Here is a 19,257-nt window from a genome sequence, read left to right as displayed (position 1 = left end):
GCAGGCATATGTTGCAAGAAATACAATATAAAATCTTATCAAGCAGTGTAAGCCCACCACACGGTAAATCTGAGCAAAGTCAAATGTCCTTGAGTTTAGGAATATGGCCATCTTTTCTTCCAAATTTTATATTACAGTGTTTCAAGTGCCTCAGTCCAAACTAACAAGCCAGGTTAGTGAATGATTGTATGTCAGATATGGACCCAGAGACCAGAAATGTATTTAATTTTTTATAATTTCTGGTGAACGTAGTGCAGCGTCCTGCCATACCCAAGGCAGTGGTAGCGGCAGGTGGTGGTCTGCTCTAAGCGTGTAGGGGACCACACGCAACGAACTCACCAAGGTAATGTAACCTATCAGCTTCTCATCCACATTAAATGCTGACTGCCCCCAGCTCCACACCTTGTAGGATAACTGGTTCTCATTGCACTGTGTGCCTCTCTGCAGGTATGTTTGCTTTTCAAATGGCATGAAACTGAAAGCCTTGTTAAAGTTAGTGGTCTCTTTAACGTACTCTGCCTATTCACACAGATTCATGAAGTTTCCAGGAATCGGAATTGTGGTCTTGCAGCCAGATACCATGCTGGGAGTGCAGTTTGCTTTGGTTACGGTTACTTGACCTGAACTGCAATTACTCTGGTAATGGTCTCTGTAGCAAGGTTTTGAAAGCAATATCAAAATGTTGTCTGGTGAAGTTATGGTCTAAGAAACCAAATGTACGTCCTGCATTACAGCATCAATAAAGGGCATAGTCAGTTCCTCTAGGCTCCCTGTGAGCTTGTGCAAAACGGTGCTTTGTAACTTAATTGTCAAATCCCTTTGGTATCTATAAGAAAATTCAAATCAGGTCGTTTTGGCTTCTTGTGAGTGCAGTCACAGATTCCTTTACTCGCAGTTTGTTTCTGTGTGTTTTGGGGGCTGAGGAGAGAATGGTCAGGGCAGAACAGCACTAGAAACAGATGTACCCTGAAGATCTACCCACTTCAATGCATCCAGATTGCTGCTCATCTTCCTTCCCAGCAAATCATTCGTCCTTCAGTGAAGTAAACTGCAGGTTAAAGCTGCCTGGCTGAACAAACTGAATAAAATAAAATATTTTTAAGATGGGGAGGGGAACAAAAGCATTCTTGTTTTCAGCCAGGGAGGGAAACCTTTCCTTCTGTTTTCAGTTGTGGATGGACATCTAAGGGCAGAAGCTGTTGTGTGACATGGTAACCTAACTGTCACTTACACCACTGATGACAACTGGAGCAGCAAGGATGCTGCTGCTGAGGACAGTGTTACTGTTCTCAGCTGTGTGATGGTCTCAGCTCTGCACTTTACCTTCTCAGATAGATGGGAAGATGATGGGAAGTATTTCTGGTTTGTCTGCAGTTCAGTAAAGCTTTAAGCAGGTCCAGCTAGATTCACCCCAGCCTTTGCTGGGCATTCCTTTTCTCATTGTCTTATGAATTGAAAACGTGTTATGGAATTCGGCATCAGGATAGGGTGACTCTAGTGTTACTATCCTTATCTATTGATTTATTGGTCCTTTATCTTGTTATGATGCATGTGAGAAGAGGCCAAAAAGGTTGGCAAAGGTGGCAGACTGGATCCCTCTCAACCCACATGTATCTGTTTACTGGCACTTTCAGTTGAGCTTTAGATAGGTAATACTGGATATAGCTTTATAAAGATGTAGCTGAATAATTCTGAATATTGCAGTATTGACATTGCATGCAAGGAAGCAGTTTGTACAGGATACGGGATTTGAGCTGTTGATTGTTACTTAAAGGTTTAGAAAAGGAAGCAGAGAAATATATTTATTTTCCCTGTGTCAGCCCAAATTGTTGTCTTAATAAAGCTCAGCTTAATTGACTAGTGACAAGTACATGCATCCCAAGGCAAAGTATTTTGTTAATTTGTGTTTTGAATGAGTTTAATCTGAAGATTTTAGTTGAAGGTCTAAATCTATGCCACTGTGGACAGAAGATGTCTCACTAAGTTAACAACTTTGTTAAACAATTCACTTGGATACTTTCAGCTTTTTTTTGAAAATTTTTATAAGATTTTTTTTAATCCTGGGATTTTTATGAAGGTGATTTTAATCTGCATAAAGCGAATATTTAACTTATTAGTCCTCTGCCTTGTGGATAGAGTTACTGAGTGAGCTTCAGTCCAGCTTTGTGGTGCATTGCTTGTTTCAATTCTCACGACAATTAAAAGTCAGCCAGCAAAGTTTAGGAAGATTTTTTTTCTAGCAAGCATATCTAGTAAATATATGCAGGTGGTGTGAGACTATGACTTCATACAGCCTCTCGGTACTGTGGAAGGCTTACATGGACTTTTTATGAGACTGAGAATGAAACGAGATTCACAAGGGTAAAGTGCAGGTGTCAAGTAGTCATGAAACATCACGTGGGTTGGTGGTGACACCGTCTGGACCCCAGCTGTATGTCATGGACAATACCTGCATGACTTGGTTGTAAGATCTCACCCAAAGGTGCAGCATAAGGCCCTCCTGGGGATCCCCAGATGTGTAGCAGAGCCAGGGGAAGCCCCACACTATATCTGCTTCTAAGCACAGCTGTTCAGTTTATCCCTAGCTATTACTGAATTCAGTCAGGCTGATTTGGGGCTGTGATGAATTAAAATGCTTCGTTCTGACCACTGAGACCTTAGAGAAGTGATCTCCACTGTGGACCATGGTGAGCATCTCTGGTGTGATGAGTTGCATTAGACAAATTCGCAAGGTGCTGTTTGTCCATTTCCCCAGAAACTCACTTCCATCCCTGCACCTAAAGCCATGCTTTAGTCTTAAAATGTAACCAAAATAACCAATGCTAATGTTTAATTTAGAATGAAATTCTAATTATTCTTTGTAAAAGCTGTCATTGCATCTGCTGAAATCTACACATTTGTAAATTCCTGTTCTAAATGTAGATGTAGTTCATTCTTGAGAGGAGATTGCATCCTTAAATGTCATCTAGGACTTCATTTTTATGAATAAGCTGTAGTTCCTATAAAGGGCCCAGAACTGGACCAGATACACAAATACAGCCATGTCAGTGCTGTTCAACCCTGATGTCATATGTGTTGGCTGTCCTACTGGAAAAGTTTTTTAATGGTATCTCTTCTCTATAAACAATAAAGGCTTTTCTGGTAGATCCTATCCTAGGGTTCTGCCTTCATTGTCAGAAAATATTAGTAATGGGAGTACTTGGAATTTTAAGTTTGTTGCTTTTCATATTAGGGGAAAAAAATCTTGTACGTTGGTGTTCATTTAATCAGGTTTTTTTGCTGTGGGAATAGGTGTGATACACTGCAGAAAGTCAAAGCTGGACTAGCAGGTGAATGTTCACAGGTTATTTGACTGCTGCTTGTTCTGTCTCCAGGTGGTATTCATGCTTTTCCCGGTGTCACAGGCTGGGAAAGAGGGGAGTCTGTAGTACTGCAGGAGTCCAATGGAGTTTTGCCAGTGCAGCCTTGGGTCTGAAGGGAAAGGTGGCCTCAAACTGAGTCCTGTTTTATTTTAAAGTTTTGGGGGTGGGGGGTATTTGACAAAAATATGCAATTTTATATAGTACTTTAGGTGGATAATTCTGTATCTTTCCTCTTCTTTCATCATTTCAAAGGGCGATCAGAAGTACCACAGCAGCCGTTGCCACCAAGACCACCTCTGCAGCCCCACCCTGGCATATCCCTGCTGCCATCAAGGCCGAGGATACAACCGCCACGACAGAGGACCCCCCTGCAGCCACTGCAGCCAAGACCTCTTCCACGTCCAGCACTGCCAGGGTCAGGAGTTGCGCCATTTCTGCCTGGAACAACCGGGATCATCTTGGAGACTGGAGAAGCAGGGCCTCCTGGAACTGTTTTAATGTCAGGAAGAGGGCGGCTTAGGAGTGTGGATGGTCAGGCTGGGCAAAGTACCATGCCCATCGCTGAAGGGTTTGCCGGAGCACCAGGTGAGCGAAGCAAACTACTAGTGAATCACTCCTGTCTAAGTGCAGTAGCCATTCTAGGTCTTGCTGGAGGGGTGACACTGAGATCTGTTGCGCTTTACCAGCCACCTTTCAGCCTTTCATGGATGCCCATTAGAGCTGTTGCCGTTGGGAATGGGCTTACGGCAGAGGTGATTTGTGAATGGGCCTTTGCAGCCTCCAGCTGGCTCCAGAAGTAGGGAAAACACATTCAGTGCCAGTTTTGTTGCTTTTGCCAAGGCTGCACAAAGCATGAGGTCACCAGGGCTGATGTAAAATCCTTGGTAACTACTGCAGTCTTTGCCATTAGGGAAACTTTTTTTTTTTTTTTTTTTGCCACAGCGCTTGCAGTGGATTTAGTACACTGTAGTAAAAATTTGATTTTTCTTTGCTGTGGCCACCCCAGCTTAATGATAATTGAGCATTACATAGGAGATGCTATTTGGTAGCTATTTTGGTAGGTTCCTGTTTGGTAACAAAGGGTGCTTTTTAGAAGACTGCAGCGATATTTTGTCATAATGTACTCCATTATGTACTGTGTAACACATACTACCTTTTCTTTGTAGGATATCCAAAGTTATCTCCTCCTACCACAGACTCACAAGGTAAGGCAACTGTCTCCTAGAAATTCTTTACAGAGGTATTTAATGTTTATTTCAATCCTTAGAAAGTCATGGTTGAGAGAACAAAGTGTTGATTTTCAGTATTTAAGTTTAGCATTGAGGAAAATCAGACAGATTGCATCCTTTGAAAATATGGGTGTTTTGAGGTTTTGAAAAACAATTCATTTTGGGTTATTGTTACTTAATTCAGTGTTTGGGTTTATTTAAATACAAAGGGTTTCTATGTCCTAGCAAATATCAGTAATGACTTTTTTTTTCCCCTTTTAAAATAGAAAATATATGTTTCTTTCTGATTAATATTTCTTTAATAAGATATGGATAAGGCCAAGACTAAAATCTAGAAGCATTGTTAGTATCTGAGCTAGTGCATGAGTTAGTCCTCCTTGTGGGAGAGTTTCTGGCTTTGTTAGAATCACAAGGGCTTGTGTTCCTGACTTCAGTGAAAGCAGGAGGGCTGCCACTGAACCATGGTTTAAAAAAATTCAAAATGCAGTTTTCTTGGTTCGGTGGGGATTTTTTATTTTTTATAATTCTTAATATTACAGTTCATTTAGGGATTTGTGTGATAAACAGGTATAAATTTTGTGTGGGGCATGCTAGTTGGCCATGACAAATTAGGTTGATTGGATGCTGCCTGCCCTACAACCTCATACTCAAGATATTATCAAACCCCGGGGAATGGTATCCTGGATCAGAGTGAATATCCCCACACCCTTTTCAAAAAGAATGATTTCATCTAAATTTGTTTGAGGAAATATGAGAAATAGATTAAAATAAAACATGAGGGCTTTATGGCATCCAAAATCCTACCCTTGGGACTTAGTTTGATGGCCCTAACAAAATCACAGACACATGTCCTGAAGACTAGTCTGGGGACTGACAAAAAGAGTTGTAAAGAGTTCACACCGTAATTCTGATATTTATACTTTCTAATTAAAAATCTGTCATAGCCTTAAAGCAATCTTTTTTGCATTTGAGGATTGTGGTGGTAGGAACAAGCAGTAATAGATGAGGCTTCTGGAAGAGGATAAGAAGTAAAGAAATGTTCCTTTATCTTGATGCTAGCAAAGCCAATATAGATGTCTAGATTTTGATGATAAATGGATTTCCTGGGGTTTTTTTTCCACTTTGTACAATCTACTATCACTTATAGACAACAGTATTTTAATAAGTTTATGCTAAAACTGTGTGAATCAGTAGGTGGATGTTAAAAGTCTTGAAAAGGCAGGCTGTAGCAGGCAGTGTGCCTGTTTGCTGCTTGGTGGAACATGTTGCAAGAAACGTTGTCACCCTGAGATCCAGCGAGAGGTGGGCTTGACCAAGAAGTTCCTTTTCCTGATCTGTGCCCCTGAAGACCTACCTAAATATAAGACATACTTGCTGATCTGTTCTATAACTTCCCCCAAAATGCCTTCCAAACCCCGATGGCAGGTACAGTCATAGAAAACAGAGAGGTAAGGATGGTGCAAATAGCTATTGAACTTCTATGGAGTTAGAATATTTACAACTACTGTCCCTAATCATCAGTGTCCACTTATAAACAGCAAAGAAAGGGAGTGTTCTGGGGCAGAATTGAGCAGTTAACAGTGGTGAGGAAATTAACAACTGGAGAAGGGAAGATTTTTGGCTTATTGGAGGATGAACTTAATGCTGAAATAAGGCATCAAGGAATCCTTGATATCTAATTTGTGCGGGACCACAGTTTATGATGTCTTTGTCAGTCTTCACCCAGTACATTTTGTGGTACTGAAATTCAAATTTGAAAGATCAGACCTTCTTGTACTAGAATTCCTAAAATAAGCAGCTTGTACTATTAAATTGGCCTTCTGAGTACTCCCTTTCATTTCTGTTTCTGAATAGCTGGAGTTATATAAAAGCACTGCTCAGGAAGAAGTTGAGGGCTCCAACTCTGTCCTCAGGGATTAAACTAGCCTGCTTTAGTGCTCTTCTTGACTGTTAAGGCACGATTTGCATACTTTCAATACCAAAGTATTTCTTGAGTTCTTTCAGATTCATTAGCTATCTGTCTGCATGCATCTCACAATATAACGTTGATCTTCAAGGATTTACAAGTATTAATGAGACAGTACAAGGTACAATACCACACATTAGCTCTCTTTTCACATGCAATGAGTTTATGACAAAAGTGCATTAAGTGTCAGGTCCTAAGTGCATCTACCTAATACCTTTTACCATAGAAAGAGTTGAACCAATGTCAAAACACCAGCAGCAAATGTTACTGAAGCATGGCAGTTTTACAGTTATGAGAATTTTTGTTTGCTGGAGCAAAGAAAATTGCAGAGGCAGAAGTAATGAATTGGCTGATGAACTGGTCTGGGAACTGATGAGAAAATGCTTGTAAGATCCTAGATCACACAACTAGGCAAGGACAGAGCCAAGAAGAGGATCTGGACATTCTGATCGGCATACAGAGGGTCACAGTGAAAAAAATTCACTGAAAGCACAAATTGCCTTTCCTGCCCTCCCCCTTCATGCAGTCTGCAGTGTTACTTCTGTCCTTAACCCTGCAGCTTCAATGGAGAGTGCTTGCTCCTCTCTAAAAGAAACTCCTTGCATGGTGTAATAAAGAAAACAGCTGTGCTTGTGAGGCCTTACCACTGTGCAAATGCTGCTCTATATATCCGTGCAGATAAAGGGCTGCACCAAGATTTTGGTTTGGGCTTTTTAATTCTTTTTACTTGTCTGATACCCAACCATCTTTACTTTCTCCATGTGACTCCAGGCAGCAAGCCTGCAGGACATGTTTCATTATAAAGGCACGATGTTATTGTAATGTAAGATTTATGTTGTTATAGGTGGTTCTTGATTTGAAGGGTTTACTGAGTACATAAATTACTGTGCTGTGCTTGTGACAGGTTCTGCTGCCTGTTTAGCTCTTTCTTTTGATCCCTGGACAGGGAGCAGTATTCTTGTTAGTACACATCAGCGGTCTAGCACAGGGGAAAGCATGTTTGCTGACTTTGAGGTAAAGAAGATGGTATCACCCACAGTTGCACCAGTGGTTGTGTTTTGCTGCTGTTTGCATCAAAGAACGGGGCAATTAACAGAAGGATGGGGTAGGAGATGGGTATTTGTGTAAGGAGCAGTAGGTAGATAGGTGCTAGGGCAAACCTCTTGCTGCAGTGTGAAAGGTAGGATTTGTAAGAGCAGAAAGGGCTGTTACTAACAGACTCAAGAGAAAAGTAGCTGTGTTTGCATAACACACTGAGTTATCATCCACATCAGAAACACAGTGACTTAGCAGAGCTAATGGGCCCAGCTTCGCTGAGCACTGTCTCATGGAAATCAGTGTGGCACTGTGCTGTGCTGCTTGGCCATCCCATAAACAGAGGGAATGCTCCTGAAAATGAGATGTGTTAGGGTCAAACTGAAGAGTTGAGGGTTTTTTTTAAAAAAAAGGCAGAAAAAGCATGGAGGTGATAAATTGCTTTATTTTTGTCCCATTTGTTCTAACTGAAATTATGCACTTTGGCCTTATTTAGATTTAGGAGTACTGGCCAAACAGAGGATATCTGACATCTCCTGCCTACTTCTGCCATATGGAAAGGAGTCATAAGTGCATACTGACAAACTAATTACATACTTACTCTCTTATACTCTTCTGAGTAGATTCTTGAAGAGTCCTCATTCCAGTTGCTGAGCAATTGTCAGCAGCACCATCACACTCTTATTTTTTTCTCCTTTCATCTTGATGGAGAGTGCCTGTGCTGTGCACTGTTTTGTTCTGCATGATTTTTTTTTTTCTTCTTCTTTTTCTCCTTCTGGCCCTTGGGCTCTGTGGGAGGCATGAACTGTGCTGGGAAGTCAAAAGAGAGGTGGAGAACCAGAAATACAACTAGCAGATGGTTGGAAGTAGATGTAACCTAACAAAGGCCACCCATGTACCTTCTGTGGTCTTTTGACTTCCCAGAATGCATTATATTAGCTTAGATTGCCATGAACATACATACCTGCTCTTGCTTACATAGAGATAGATATATATATATAGATATATATATATATATAGATATAGATATATAGATATATAGATATATATATATCAAGTGAAACTTCCTTGTATACATCTAAAGTCAAAGAATTCTTTATTCCCTAGAAGCTGTAAAACTGTGGTTGAATCTTTTGTGAAACTTTTTGTCTGTGTAGCAGTTTCTTCATCAGTTCCCAGCTTTTAAATGCTCTAAAACTTTTCTTCCTAATTTTTATAATTCCACAACACTAACTGCTTAAGTGAAAGCAGTTTCCAAGCCTGGACCTTGCCTAGAGAAACTAGACTTGGATCTTTGCATGAGGAAAAGTGTTTGCAAGTGGGGACATACAAGAGAAGGTGATTCACCTCTCTGTAAGGTTCTGCAGAAGCACTGCTGTGAGCTGTTGGTAGGACTTGTGAAAGCTTCGAACAAACAGGCAGAGTTCTAGCTGGAAGCAGGGAGGAGGATAAGAGAGCAGAGACATACTGAATCTTTACCACACCTCCTCATAGTGCCCACTGAGCTGATCTGCAGGATATTTAGTTGGGTTTAAGATTTCTCATTTGGACAAACACAGATGGTGTGTTAAACTAGGCTGCAGCTCTGAAGCAATTTCAGCAGCAAACTCCAATAACTATTCTAGCAATCTGTATGGGAAAATCTTGAAGGAAACCATGGCAAGCCAGGGCAGGAGTCGCTCCCTTAGTCAGATGACACCAACCCGAACAGAACTGTAGCTACTCTAAATGGAGAGGACAGCGTTTCTGGGCTGGCAGCAGATAGTTTGTGCCGTACTGTCTGTGCAGTATGACTGCAGGGCAGAGAAACCTTTACAAGTGAGCCAACAAGAAGTTTGAGGTACATTTTCAGTTGATTTGTGTCTCAAGGTAAGCTGAGAATACAGAGATGCTTTCTGTAAGTAGTGTGGTATTAAGATGGTAGAGCTTTACAGAAGCTGCTTAATTAGACTTCCTGCAATTAATTTTGGTCCTTTCAAATAACCTCATTTTAGCTTACAGGAGCACTTGCAGGCACACTGGCAGGTAGGAGTAATGAAAAAGGGCCTCTTGTCTGTTTTCTGAGCATGAGACAAAACACTGAATAAGGAGATTTCCAGAGGTACATGAGGTAGATGGTTACTAGCCCCTGAGGGAAATCAAGGTAGTTACTTGCCATCTCTGAAGTTGCAGGCATGTCTTCCCCTCCTAGCCCCCCATGCCAAATTACTCACACACAAAAAAATAATAGCAGGGCATTTGTATATGTACATTTTAGATGAAGTTTTGACACTTTTTAACTTAAAATTTTAAGTGATACAATCTGAAGTGAACATTGGTTGCTGACGGGCATCTCAGATTGAGAGAAAGAGAAAACCAAACATTTATTTTAAGGAAGGCAGAAGAAGGACCCAGTGTGAAACAATGTGGAGAAGACATGGATCTTAACCTGAACAGGGTGGAACAGAAAGATCAAATAAGGACAACGTTAAGTGTATTTGTTGTTTACCTAGTTGCCCGAACAAAGTCAACAAGCGTTGACTAGTTCTAGAAGTGTGTCCTGCCTTAGGGGAAATGTTTAGAGGGAAGGAATCTAAAATGGGACTAATAAGTGGTCGATCACTAAACACATGCCATTAAACCAGTCTGTTAAAAGTAAAAATTTGTCTTAATTGTCCAAATTGTTTTTTATCCAACACTAGTCTGAGAGCAGTGTTTAGCCAGTAAGCAGATAGCCACTATAAAATAACTAAGTGTCTGTTTGATCTGCTGAGAAAAGAAGAAAAAAAACATGGAGTGAGAAGTCCCCCATAAGAGAAGTGCCACAGAGGGAGAAAAGCCCCAGTGATGGTTCTTTCTGCTTTAATACCAAAGTGTTACTTCTCATAGCTATTTTCAGTACCCTTCAGGTGGAGAAGGTAAGAGATCCAAGCTGTGTGCAGCTTCTCAGTGTGAGTAGGAAAGCTGGCATGAGCTATATACCTTTAGCACTCCTGTTGCCATTGTGATAGTGACATAGAGCGGGAGATGTCTAAGGGCAGCCTCAGTCCTGAAGAGGGTCCATGGCAGAAGCACTGGTGAATTGAGAGGTGCCAGCATTGACAAGCCACGTACCTTTTCCTTAGAAGGCTGTGGCCAAGGGGGAAATTTTATGGTGCTCAGTAAATTTTATGGTGAGACACCTGGGACCTGGGCCAGCAATACGTATTCTGCTAATTCTGGCATTCCTCAAGTGACAGCGTTAGTTCAAGTGGAGTATGTGCAGGAACAGAGAGACTGGATTGTAAACCATCACAAGGAGAGGCTGTGTTGTCATCCTGATGTGATTCTGACTCATGTTGTTACCCATTTTAGGACCTGCTGCCGCCGCGGCCTCTCTGGTGTCATTTTCTGCTGGGCTCACACAGAAGCCTTTCTCCAGTGACGTTGGTGTCGTTCACTTTAACAAAGTGCTTGTGAATGATGGGGACTATTATAACCCTGATACAGGTAATAACCAAAGAATAGACCCACAGAGATGGCAGACAGGCAGCAGCATGGGTTACCAGTGTTTGATGCTATCTCAGGCCTTGCTGGCATATTGAACAAACAAAGTAAATCCATCTAAACCAGACACACCAGGGTAGAAGCTTCCTGTGGATGTGGACAGGCACGCATTTTGCCACTGCCAGTTTTCCACAACTGCCCTGTAATACTGAGGTCCAGCTCACCACTGCGTCTGCTCTGCCAGCACAGCTGCTTGTGCCTCCCCAGCAGCAGTAACTGCAGGCTACCTCCTTCTCAAGCAGTGTCATGTCATTTGAGGATGTTAGACATGCCTTAACCTCCTGGGGACTTGCACGGCTTGTGGGTGCCTCTCACCTCTTCACCCAGCTCTGAGTGATGGCAGCTGCTTAGGCCAGGAGGTTTCTGAATGTGGACAAGACCTGCATAGGTCCTGAAGGACTGGCAGGCTCCAACACAAAAGCAGCAACCCTTTGCCTTCATGACTGCTGACAGTTGGTCAGCAGCCCAGGCTGACCTTGTCACAGTTATCTGTACATAGCAACGGCTAACCCATGTTATGTTTATCATCATGCTTAGAGCGATCAGGTCTCTCCATTTTTAATAACTTTGAAAAGCTCAGTCTGTCTCTCTTCTGCAGGCATTTTCACGTCACCGTATGAAGGGCGCTACCTGATCACTGCTGTGCTGGCCCCAGAGAGGGACGAGTATGTAGAAGCAGTGCTGTCTGTTTCCAACGCAAGCGTGGCTCAGCTCCACACAGCTGGGTACAGGAGAGAACTGCTGGAGTATCACAAACCCTACTCGGGGAAACGGACCTGTGGTGGTCCCGGGACGTTCCACCTTGTTCTTCACCTCAAAGCAGGAGATGAAGTAAATGTCGTCGTAACAGGAGGCAAACTGGCCTACACAGACTCTGACGAAATGTACTCCACGTTTAGTGGAGTTCTCCTTTATCCTTCCATTTCTCATGTTTAGGTTTACCTTGAACAGGAGAGAAGGGTAAGATATTCAGAAGAAATTAAGTGTAATAAAATTTAAAGCTTTAATATATTCAGTTTATATATTTGATTTCAGTGATGGGTTTATAGTCTGTACTGAGACCTTTTCCTTGTCCCCTGCTTCCAGAGGTAGCTACAAAAGACATGTTTCTGTAGCTAAAATAACTCCTTCCCAAGCCCTTGTTTACTTGTACAAGCAGAACAACTCTTAAACAACAAATATGTTCTCAATAGATACTTTTCCACTGTGTTCTTGCTATTCCCTATTAAATTGCCTTTGCAGTCTTCTCCCTAGTTTATCAAATTGTCCCTAGTCTGTCAAAGTTTACATCTTCACTGAAGTTTACAGTTGTCGTCACCTATTTTCATGTTTTCAGTAAAGTAGGGGTCAAGAAGGCGAGGTTGTATTGGACATGGTTGATGACTTCTTAGTCCTCGTGTTACTTAACAAGTTGGGTCAAGTGCATTTGCACAGTTTGTTCAAAGCAATTGCTCACTATGGTGGTGCAAAGCAAAACGATACTTATCTGCATCAGTTTTCTTTCTTCGCTTAAGGGCCAAACAGTGCTAAGAGACAAAGATGAGTGACTCATTCCAGTCAAATGGAAGCAGCTGTGCAGGCAGAAACTTAACCTTGCCACAGCTTTCCACTAGGCAGACATGAGTGTAAGGTGCAGTTGCTACTATGGAAAGATTTAGAACAGTTATTTTCAATTGATAACAGTAAAAAAGATGATCACTTAAGCATGATGCCCTTGAGATTAAAGCTTGATGTTTGAAATGAGTAAAACGGGTCAGAAAAATCTCAACTGTCTGTGCTTAGCTAGAACAACTGTAATTTTGAAGTTCAAAAAATTTTCCAAAGTTTGTTTCTGGCAGTCCTACAGTATTTGCATTAAAAAGGAAATTTTGTCTTTGTTGCACTGTAGAAAACAAATCAGAGAAAAAATTGTTGATAATAGGAAAATATTATTAGCCAGTACTGTCAAACATACAAACCAACCATCTGCACTGTGCTGTAACAGCCTCCTGCAGTTTGAGTGCTTTTGAGTGAGGTTTGTTTTAATATTCAGCATCTGTTTATATAGATGAAGCAACTAGCTTAAACAGTTAAACACATTTGGAGCAACAGTATTTTATTTCTCATTCTAGCCACTTCTTAGTGGAGGTAACAAAAATGATGTTTTGGCTCTTTGGAGTTAGCATTTTTATCTCTTTCATGGCTGAAAACAAAATCCACTGAGAGCAGTGCTATTACACTGTCATCTATAGCTTCTTATATAAACTTACCTTTTTAATCGTCTGTTCACGCCTCGTAGAGTTGTATTTATCATAGTGGTTTGTGTAGTGTGTTTTCCTTCTTACAAATGCAGAACAGCTGTTTATAGCCTCAGAACAAACAATTCCTTTAGGTGAAGGAAGAATTCCCTGTGCTGTAAGCAGCACAGTGTGGTTTAGCTGAAGCCCTTCCCATCTGAGGAGGTCAGATGAAAATTTATGCTTTTGCTGGTTTTGGAATAGATACTCACTAATAACTCTGTTTCCAGGCAATGAGATGGGGCCTTCCCACAACAAACTTGCATCCTGGAAGTTGAACTGCTTGTGAGAAAAGCAGGCAAAAAAAGCTTTCTCTGCACAGAGGAACTCTTGAGTCAATCCCTGTGCTAGAATTGTGAGCACAGGAAGGAAATTGAGTGGAGTTTTAAAGCACCTGGTTTAGGAAGATCTCTTGGTACCTCATTTTCAGAAATGATCGTGTTACTGATATGCAGAAGCCAGGACTGGATGTGTTTTGTAGCAGGAAGGCTGTTTCTCTGAACAGCTGTTAGTCAGTAGCCAAAGATGTACAGTGAACTTGCATTTCACAGCTCGATAAAGGGAGCCACCCCCCGTCTCATTTCCCTGTATATTTGTCTTGAGCTGTGCTGGAGTGTGATGCGTTAGCATGCAGTTAGCAACCACATACTTTTTCAAGGGGGCTTAGTTCATAGCCCCTTTCTGTCCCATGCCTTTCTAGGTCTCAAAATTGAAGGGGCAGAGAGGAAAGATTGTTTCTGTGTTTTCAACAGCCAATTACATCAACCACTTTTTTTAAAACATGATTTCTTATGTATAAAAGCCAGAGAGGCACTTTTCCTTTTAGGATATTTTTCACTTACCTCAAGAAAGCTGTGTTCTCTAAGAAGTTGGCTCCAGACTATGTGTGACTCAAGTATTGTTAGATTATTGTTGCCTGTTCTAAAAATGACTCATGGAAACAAACAAAATGAGATGAGTGCTTAGGGAGACCTATCTGGCAAACACAACGGGTTTGGGTTTTTTTCCCCCTCCAAGTGAGACATTTTTAAGAATTGGCAGTGCAAGTTTAGTGCTAGAGTTGCAAAAATTGTATCATCTAATTCTTACCTAACCGCTCCGGTAGATTTCAAAATCTAATCCACAGATCTTCACATGCCCAGTTCCACTAATGGGACGGGGTCATCTTCTACCAGAAAGCCTCTCCTTGCACCCAGGAGCTGCTGCCGATGCTGAGATTGTACAAGCCCTCACAGCGCAGCAGCGTAACTGATGTTTGTACACAGGTATAAAGCATTTTCTAAACTATGTCACAGCAGGGCCCAGTCTCAGCGGCATATTTTGAGGACACTTTTTAGAGCTTTTAGGGATAGTTTCCCATCCACAATCTCTAGCAGTGCAGTGGCTAAAGCTATGACCTTTGACAAGAAACCTCTGTCTTAGATTCCTGCCTTTGTTGAGGGAGACTTGACCCTTAATTTCCACTTCCTTGGTAATTGCTGTAATCAGGGTAGGTGGCTCAGTTCCTCCTGAGGAGGATATTTTCCTGGAGCTTACAAGGTGGAATATTCACCCAGCTGGGAAGACCACAATGCTGTAGTCCCTGAATAGCAAAGGGAAGAAAGAACCTGAGTTCCAGTCTCTGCTCCAGTGAGTGCTTAGGTAAAACATTCATTAAAGCAGCAGCTGGAATAAATGCAAGCACAGATGCATTCATGGGCCTGCTGAGGATTTGCTCCACAGAGAACAGCCCAGCTTCAAAGGAAAGAGCCAGATCCCTGCTCCAGAATACCCTGAACCCACTGACAGCACCTTTACATCTTTGGTGAGAATCAGCAACAGAACAAGGAAATACCTGCACTGAAAGGAACATTTCACACTGTGGGTCCATGATTTGACTACCCCACCCAAGGGCATTCACAAGCTCAAATAGGAAGCATCCATTAACCAAGAAAGCCTTAACAAAAATAAAAATGTTGTAGGTGGGAGCTCTAAGGCAGGTATGCTGCCTGTTTCATAAATCACAGTGCTGCCTTTTAGATCTGCTTTGTAGTTAGCTTTGTAATAGAGTGTATGAGGATTGCAAGATTCTTAGGCAAAACAGTATCTGTTGTGCCAGGTGCTCCCATTTGACATCAAAACAGGAAGAAAACCAAACCATACCAGGTGAAGCTGTACAGATATGTGTCTGGCAGCCCCTTAGCCAGGCACCAGGCACAGTGGTTTCTCAGGGACTGTCCACGTATCAAAACCAGAGGGGTAGCCAAGGCAGCATCACTTGTCAGACAGACACACTCCCATAGCCTGGTCATTAGCAGCAGAACACCTGACGACAAGCCAGCGTGCCAGCAGCCGGAGAGACTGCTCTGGCCAAACATGGAAAGTGTATCCTAGAGCAGGTATGAAGAAAGGCAACAAAGCAACATAGCCTTATCCCCAGGAAAGCTTGGAGCAGAACAGAAATGCCAATTTTCCCCACAAAACATGTAAAAAAAACTACCTCATTATTTTAATTTGCTATTAAGACTTCAGAGACAGTAGAGACATGTCTATACTGACCACTCAAAGCAATGGGGATTTTCTGTGCTATTCCACCTTTGAATGTACACCAGGTTACTTGCAGCAATTTTGTGCATTTTTTTCTGAGACTAGTCAGCTTGGTGAAGCCAACCAGCTATTCAAGAAGAATTATAAATAGTCAAAGAACTAGAACAAGCTAAGTGGAAAGCATAGGAAGGCAACTTGAAACAAAATGCCCATTGCCACCCACTGCAGTTTTAAAATGCACTGGGAATGCAAGGTAAAGGGCTCCACAGCTGCAACCAAGAGATTCAAATCAGGATTAAATTGTTTCCCAAGGATACATCATGCATTTGGAAGTGTGTTTCATCTACTGAGTAAGTAAATCCTTATGTTACAGCACAGTAGTGGATACGGATATATTCCACCAAAACTACATTTACAGTCTCAGGTTGGAGACAGGATGAATGTGCGCTCCACTGAGAGCTGATCAGCAGGTACGCTTTGGCTGCTAGTTGCTCCCAGATAATGGCACAGAGTTCAAATTGTAAAGTTAGCAGGAATACCTGGGGGCTGTGTCCTGTCATCACAAGCCAGACTTGCACGTGAGCCAACAACCCTCTTGCAATGTACCCTGCAGACTTGAGACGAGATGCAGAACAGCTCTGCCAATTCTTTGTATATGGGAGACTTCAAAGAACATCTTGTAACATGTTACTACATAAGCAGGTTTTGGCATTTATCCATTTCGCTGTCTTGATTGTGAAAAAAAGGAACATTACTATATTTTTCAGCAAAGAGCACATTTGAGAGAATGCTTTATGACTGCATGTGTATACATATATACATGGATAGTGAGAGAGGGACATCCAGGAACATGAAGAAAACTGTGATGGAAAACAACTGCAGATATGTCCAAATAAAGCCTACCTGTTGTGTGATGTCTTGATGCTCTTTCACTTTCCAGTGAACACAGCAGCACTGTAAGCCAAAATTTTTGCTCTCTCCTCCAGGACCTTTAAAACTGCAGTTTCTGGCTCCTCAGTCAAGCTTGCATGTGTATTTTAAGTGTTTATTTTTGGTGTCAAGCACTGTTACCTAGGCTTTGTGGTACAAAGCATAGAAGTTCTGCCAATACAGTTCTTACTGGTCTTGGTTGCTCATTCAGTGCCCTAATTCCTGGGGAATGGAATGGAATAGAATAGACTCTTTCAGTTGAAAGGGACCTACAGCAATCATCTAGTCCAACTTCAGGGCTGACCAAAGTTAAAGAATGTCGTTAAGGGCATCACCCAAATGCCTCTTAAACACTGACAGGCTTGGGCAATCGACCATCTTGCTAGGAAGCCTGTCCCAGTGTTTGACCACCTCCTCGGTAAAGAAATGGTCCCTAAGGTCCAGTCTAAACATCCCCTGGCACAGCTTTGAACCATTCCCACACATCCTGTCACTGGATACCCAGGGAGAAGAGACCAGCACCTCAGGAAGCTGCAGAGAGCAATGAGGTCGCCCCTCAGCCTCCTCTCCAAACTAGACAAGTCCAAAGTCCTCAGCCGCTCCTCACAGGACATGACCTCCAGCCCTTTCACCGGCTTTCCTGCCCTCCTCTGGATGCATTCAAGGACCTTCACATCCTTCCTAAATTGTGGGGCCCAGAACTGCACACAGTACTCCAGGTGAGGCCGCACCAACTCTGAATACAGCGGGATAATCACCTCTTTTGATCAGCTGGTTTTCGATGCACCCCAGAATGAGATTTGGCCCTTGGGCTGCCAGGGCACGCTCCTGATTCATATTGAGCCTGCTGCTGACCAGCACCCCCAGGTCCCTTTCTGCAGGGCTGCTCTCCAGGCACTCTTCTCCCACTTTACACTTGTGCCTGGCTTTACTCCATCCTAGGTGCAGAATCCAGCATTTAGACTTGTTAAGTTTCATCCCGTTAATTGTTGCCCAGTGCTCCAATCTATCATATAGATCCCTCTGCAAGGCCTCTTGTCCCTCAAGAGAGTCAACAGCACCTCCCAGATCTCTGAAAAATATACTGAGCAGAACTGGCTCTAGAACTGAACCCTGAAGAACATTGCTGGTGAGCAGTCCCCAGCCAGATGTAGCCCAAATTACCACAACCCTTTGAGCCCTGCCCTTCAGCCAGTTCTAGGCTGAACAGTTCAGGTTACGTTGCTTATTCTCACCAGAACATGTACAGATGAAGTAATAGCATCAGAAGTGGGGAATGTAAGATCAAAGAACAGTGAGATAGGAAGGAAAAGGAAAATAAAGCAGAAAAAGACTGGAACCAAATAAATGCCTAAGAAAACATGAGGTGCACCAGCAATCAGTGCTGGGGTGAGACTGGCAGCCACCCCATCCTTCAAGCAGAATTCAGATGAAATCAGAAAAAAAGAGAACATTCAGTCAAAACCCTATCTATCTGGCATACTTCCTTACAAGCAAAGGCTTCTGTAGCACTCCTGAGGAGGTGGCTTTGCATAGTTTGTAACTAGCCCAACACACAGTTAATTGTGCCCCATTCAAAGGACTATACCAAAAGCCATTAACAAGTCCTCCTGCTCCACACGTGTTAACCCCCCCACGCCCCCACGCCGCTTGGGCTGGGAGACCCTTCCCACCAAACCGCAGCCCGGGGCCTCGACCCAGCCTGGGCCAGCAGCCACTTCAGCCATGAAGGAAAATACTGCGTGGTGTTATAGCGCTGGAATCTTTCTGATACTCTTTGCTACAGCCCCCTGCATGATTAGAGGGGTCTTGGGCCTCTCTGGTATGGGGCAGAAACATCACTGTGAGTTTGATTAATTTGTCTAAGGCGAGAGGAGAGGAGGAAATGCTGCTGGTATTGTCATGCTTAGAGAACACATTGCATGGAAGCACCTACCCCTGCCAGACAGAAGGCCCTGACAGGCCCTTGCTATGAAACTGAAAACCTTCAGAAGCTCTGACCCATCCCGCTCCCTCCTGTGCAGGACATCTGCCCAGATAACCCTTCTGAGCAGCAGCTGACTCACAGCCTCAGCTCGGCCCACAACTGCAACAAGTGGGAGCACACACGTACTTCCCAACCCAAATGCAGCCCCCAGGGCCCTCAGTGTCCAAACTGCAGAGCACAACTCTAGACACGGTGCCCTGCACACAGGCAGGAAAGTCCCTGTTCTTGGAAACTGCGATTCTATTCTTTATGCATTTAAGACAGTTGCTTCAAGACCAAAAAATCCATCCACCATGACCAAGATTACCCCAGTAGGAGTCCCAACAGGTCAAGATGGACACAGGAGAGATAATGCCAGCTCAGAAATGTTTTTGCAACAGATCTGAACATTTAGCATGCACAGAACACGCCACCCTTCTCC

At 42.8% G+C, this 19,257-nt stretch overlaps 1 protein-coding gene across 1 annotated transcript in view; it reads left to right on the top strand.

Annotated features, from left to right (window-relative positions):
• EMILIN2 (elastin microfibril interfacer 2) overlaps positions 1–16,833 on the top strand; it is a 38,019-nt gene extending 21,186 nt beyond the window's left edge. Inside the window, exons 5-8 of the mRNA XM_026841439.1 lie at positions 3,615–3,947; positions 4,529–4,567; positions 10,926–11,060; positions 11,716–16,833. Coding sequence (XP_026697240.1) covers positions 3,615–3,947; positions 4,529–4,567; positions 10,926–11,060; positions 11,716–12,053 — 845 coding nt within the window. The 3' untranslated portion in view covers positions 12,054–16,833. The remainder of the gene's footprint in view (positions 1–3,614; positions 3,948–4,528; positions 4,568–10,925; positions 11,061–11,715) is intronic.
• Positions 16,834–19,257: the final 2,424 nt, after the last annotated feature.

This window comes from Athene cunicularia (genome assembly GCF_003259725.1).
Source record: "Athene cunicularia isolate RWA chromosome 2 unlocalized genomic scaffold, athCun1 chr2_part1, whole genome shotgun sequence".
Lineage (NCBI taxonomy): Eukaryota > Metazoa > Chordata > Aves > Strigiformes > Strigidae > Athene > Athene cunicularia.
Note: the sequence above shows the minus strand (reverse complement) of the source record. Positions and strands in the feature narration are given on the sequence as shown.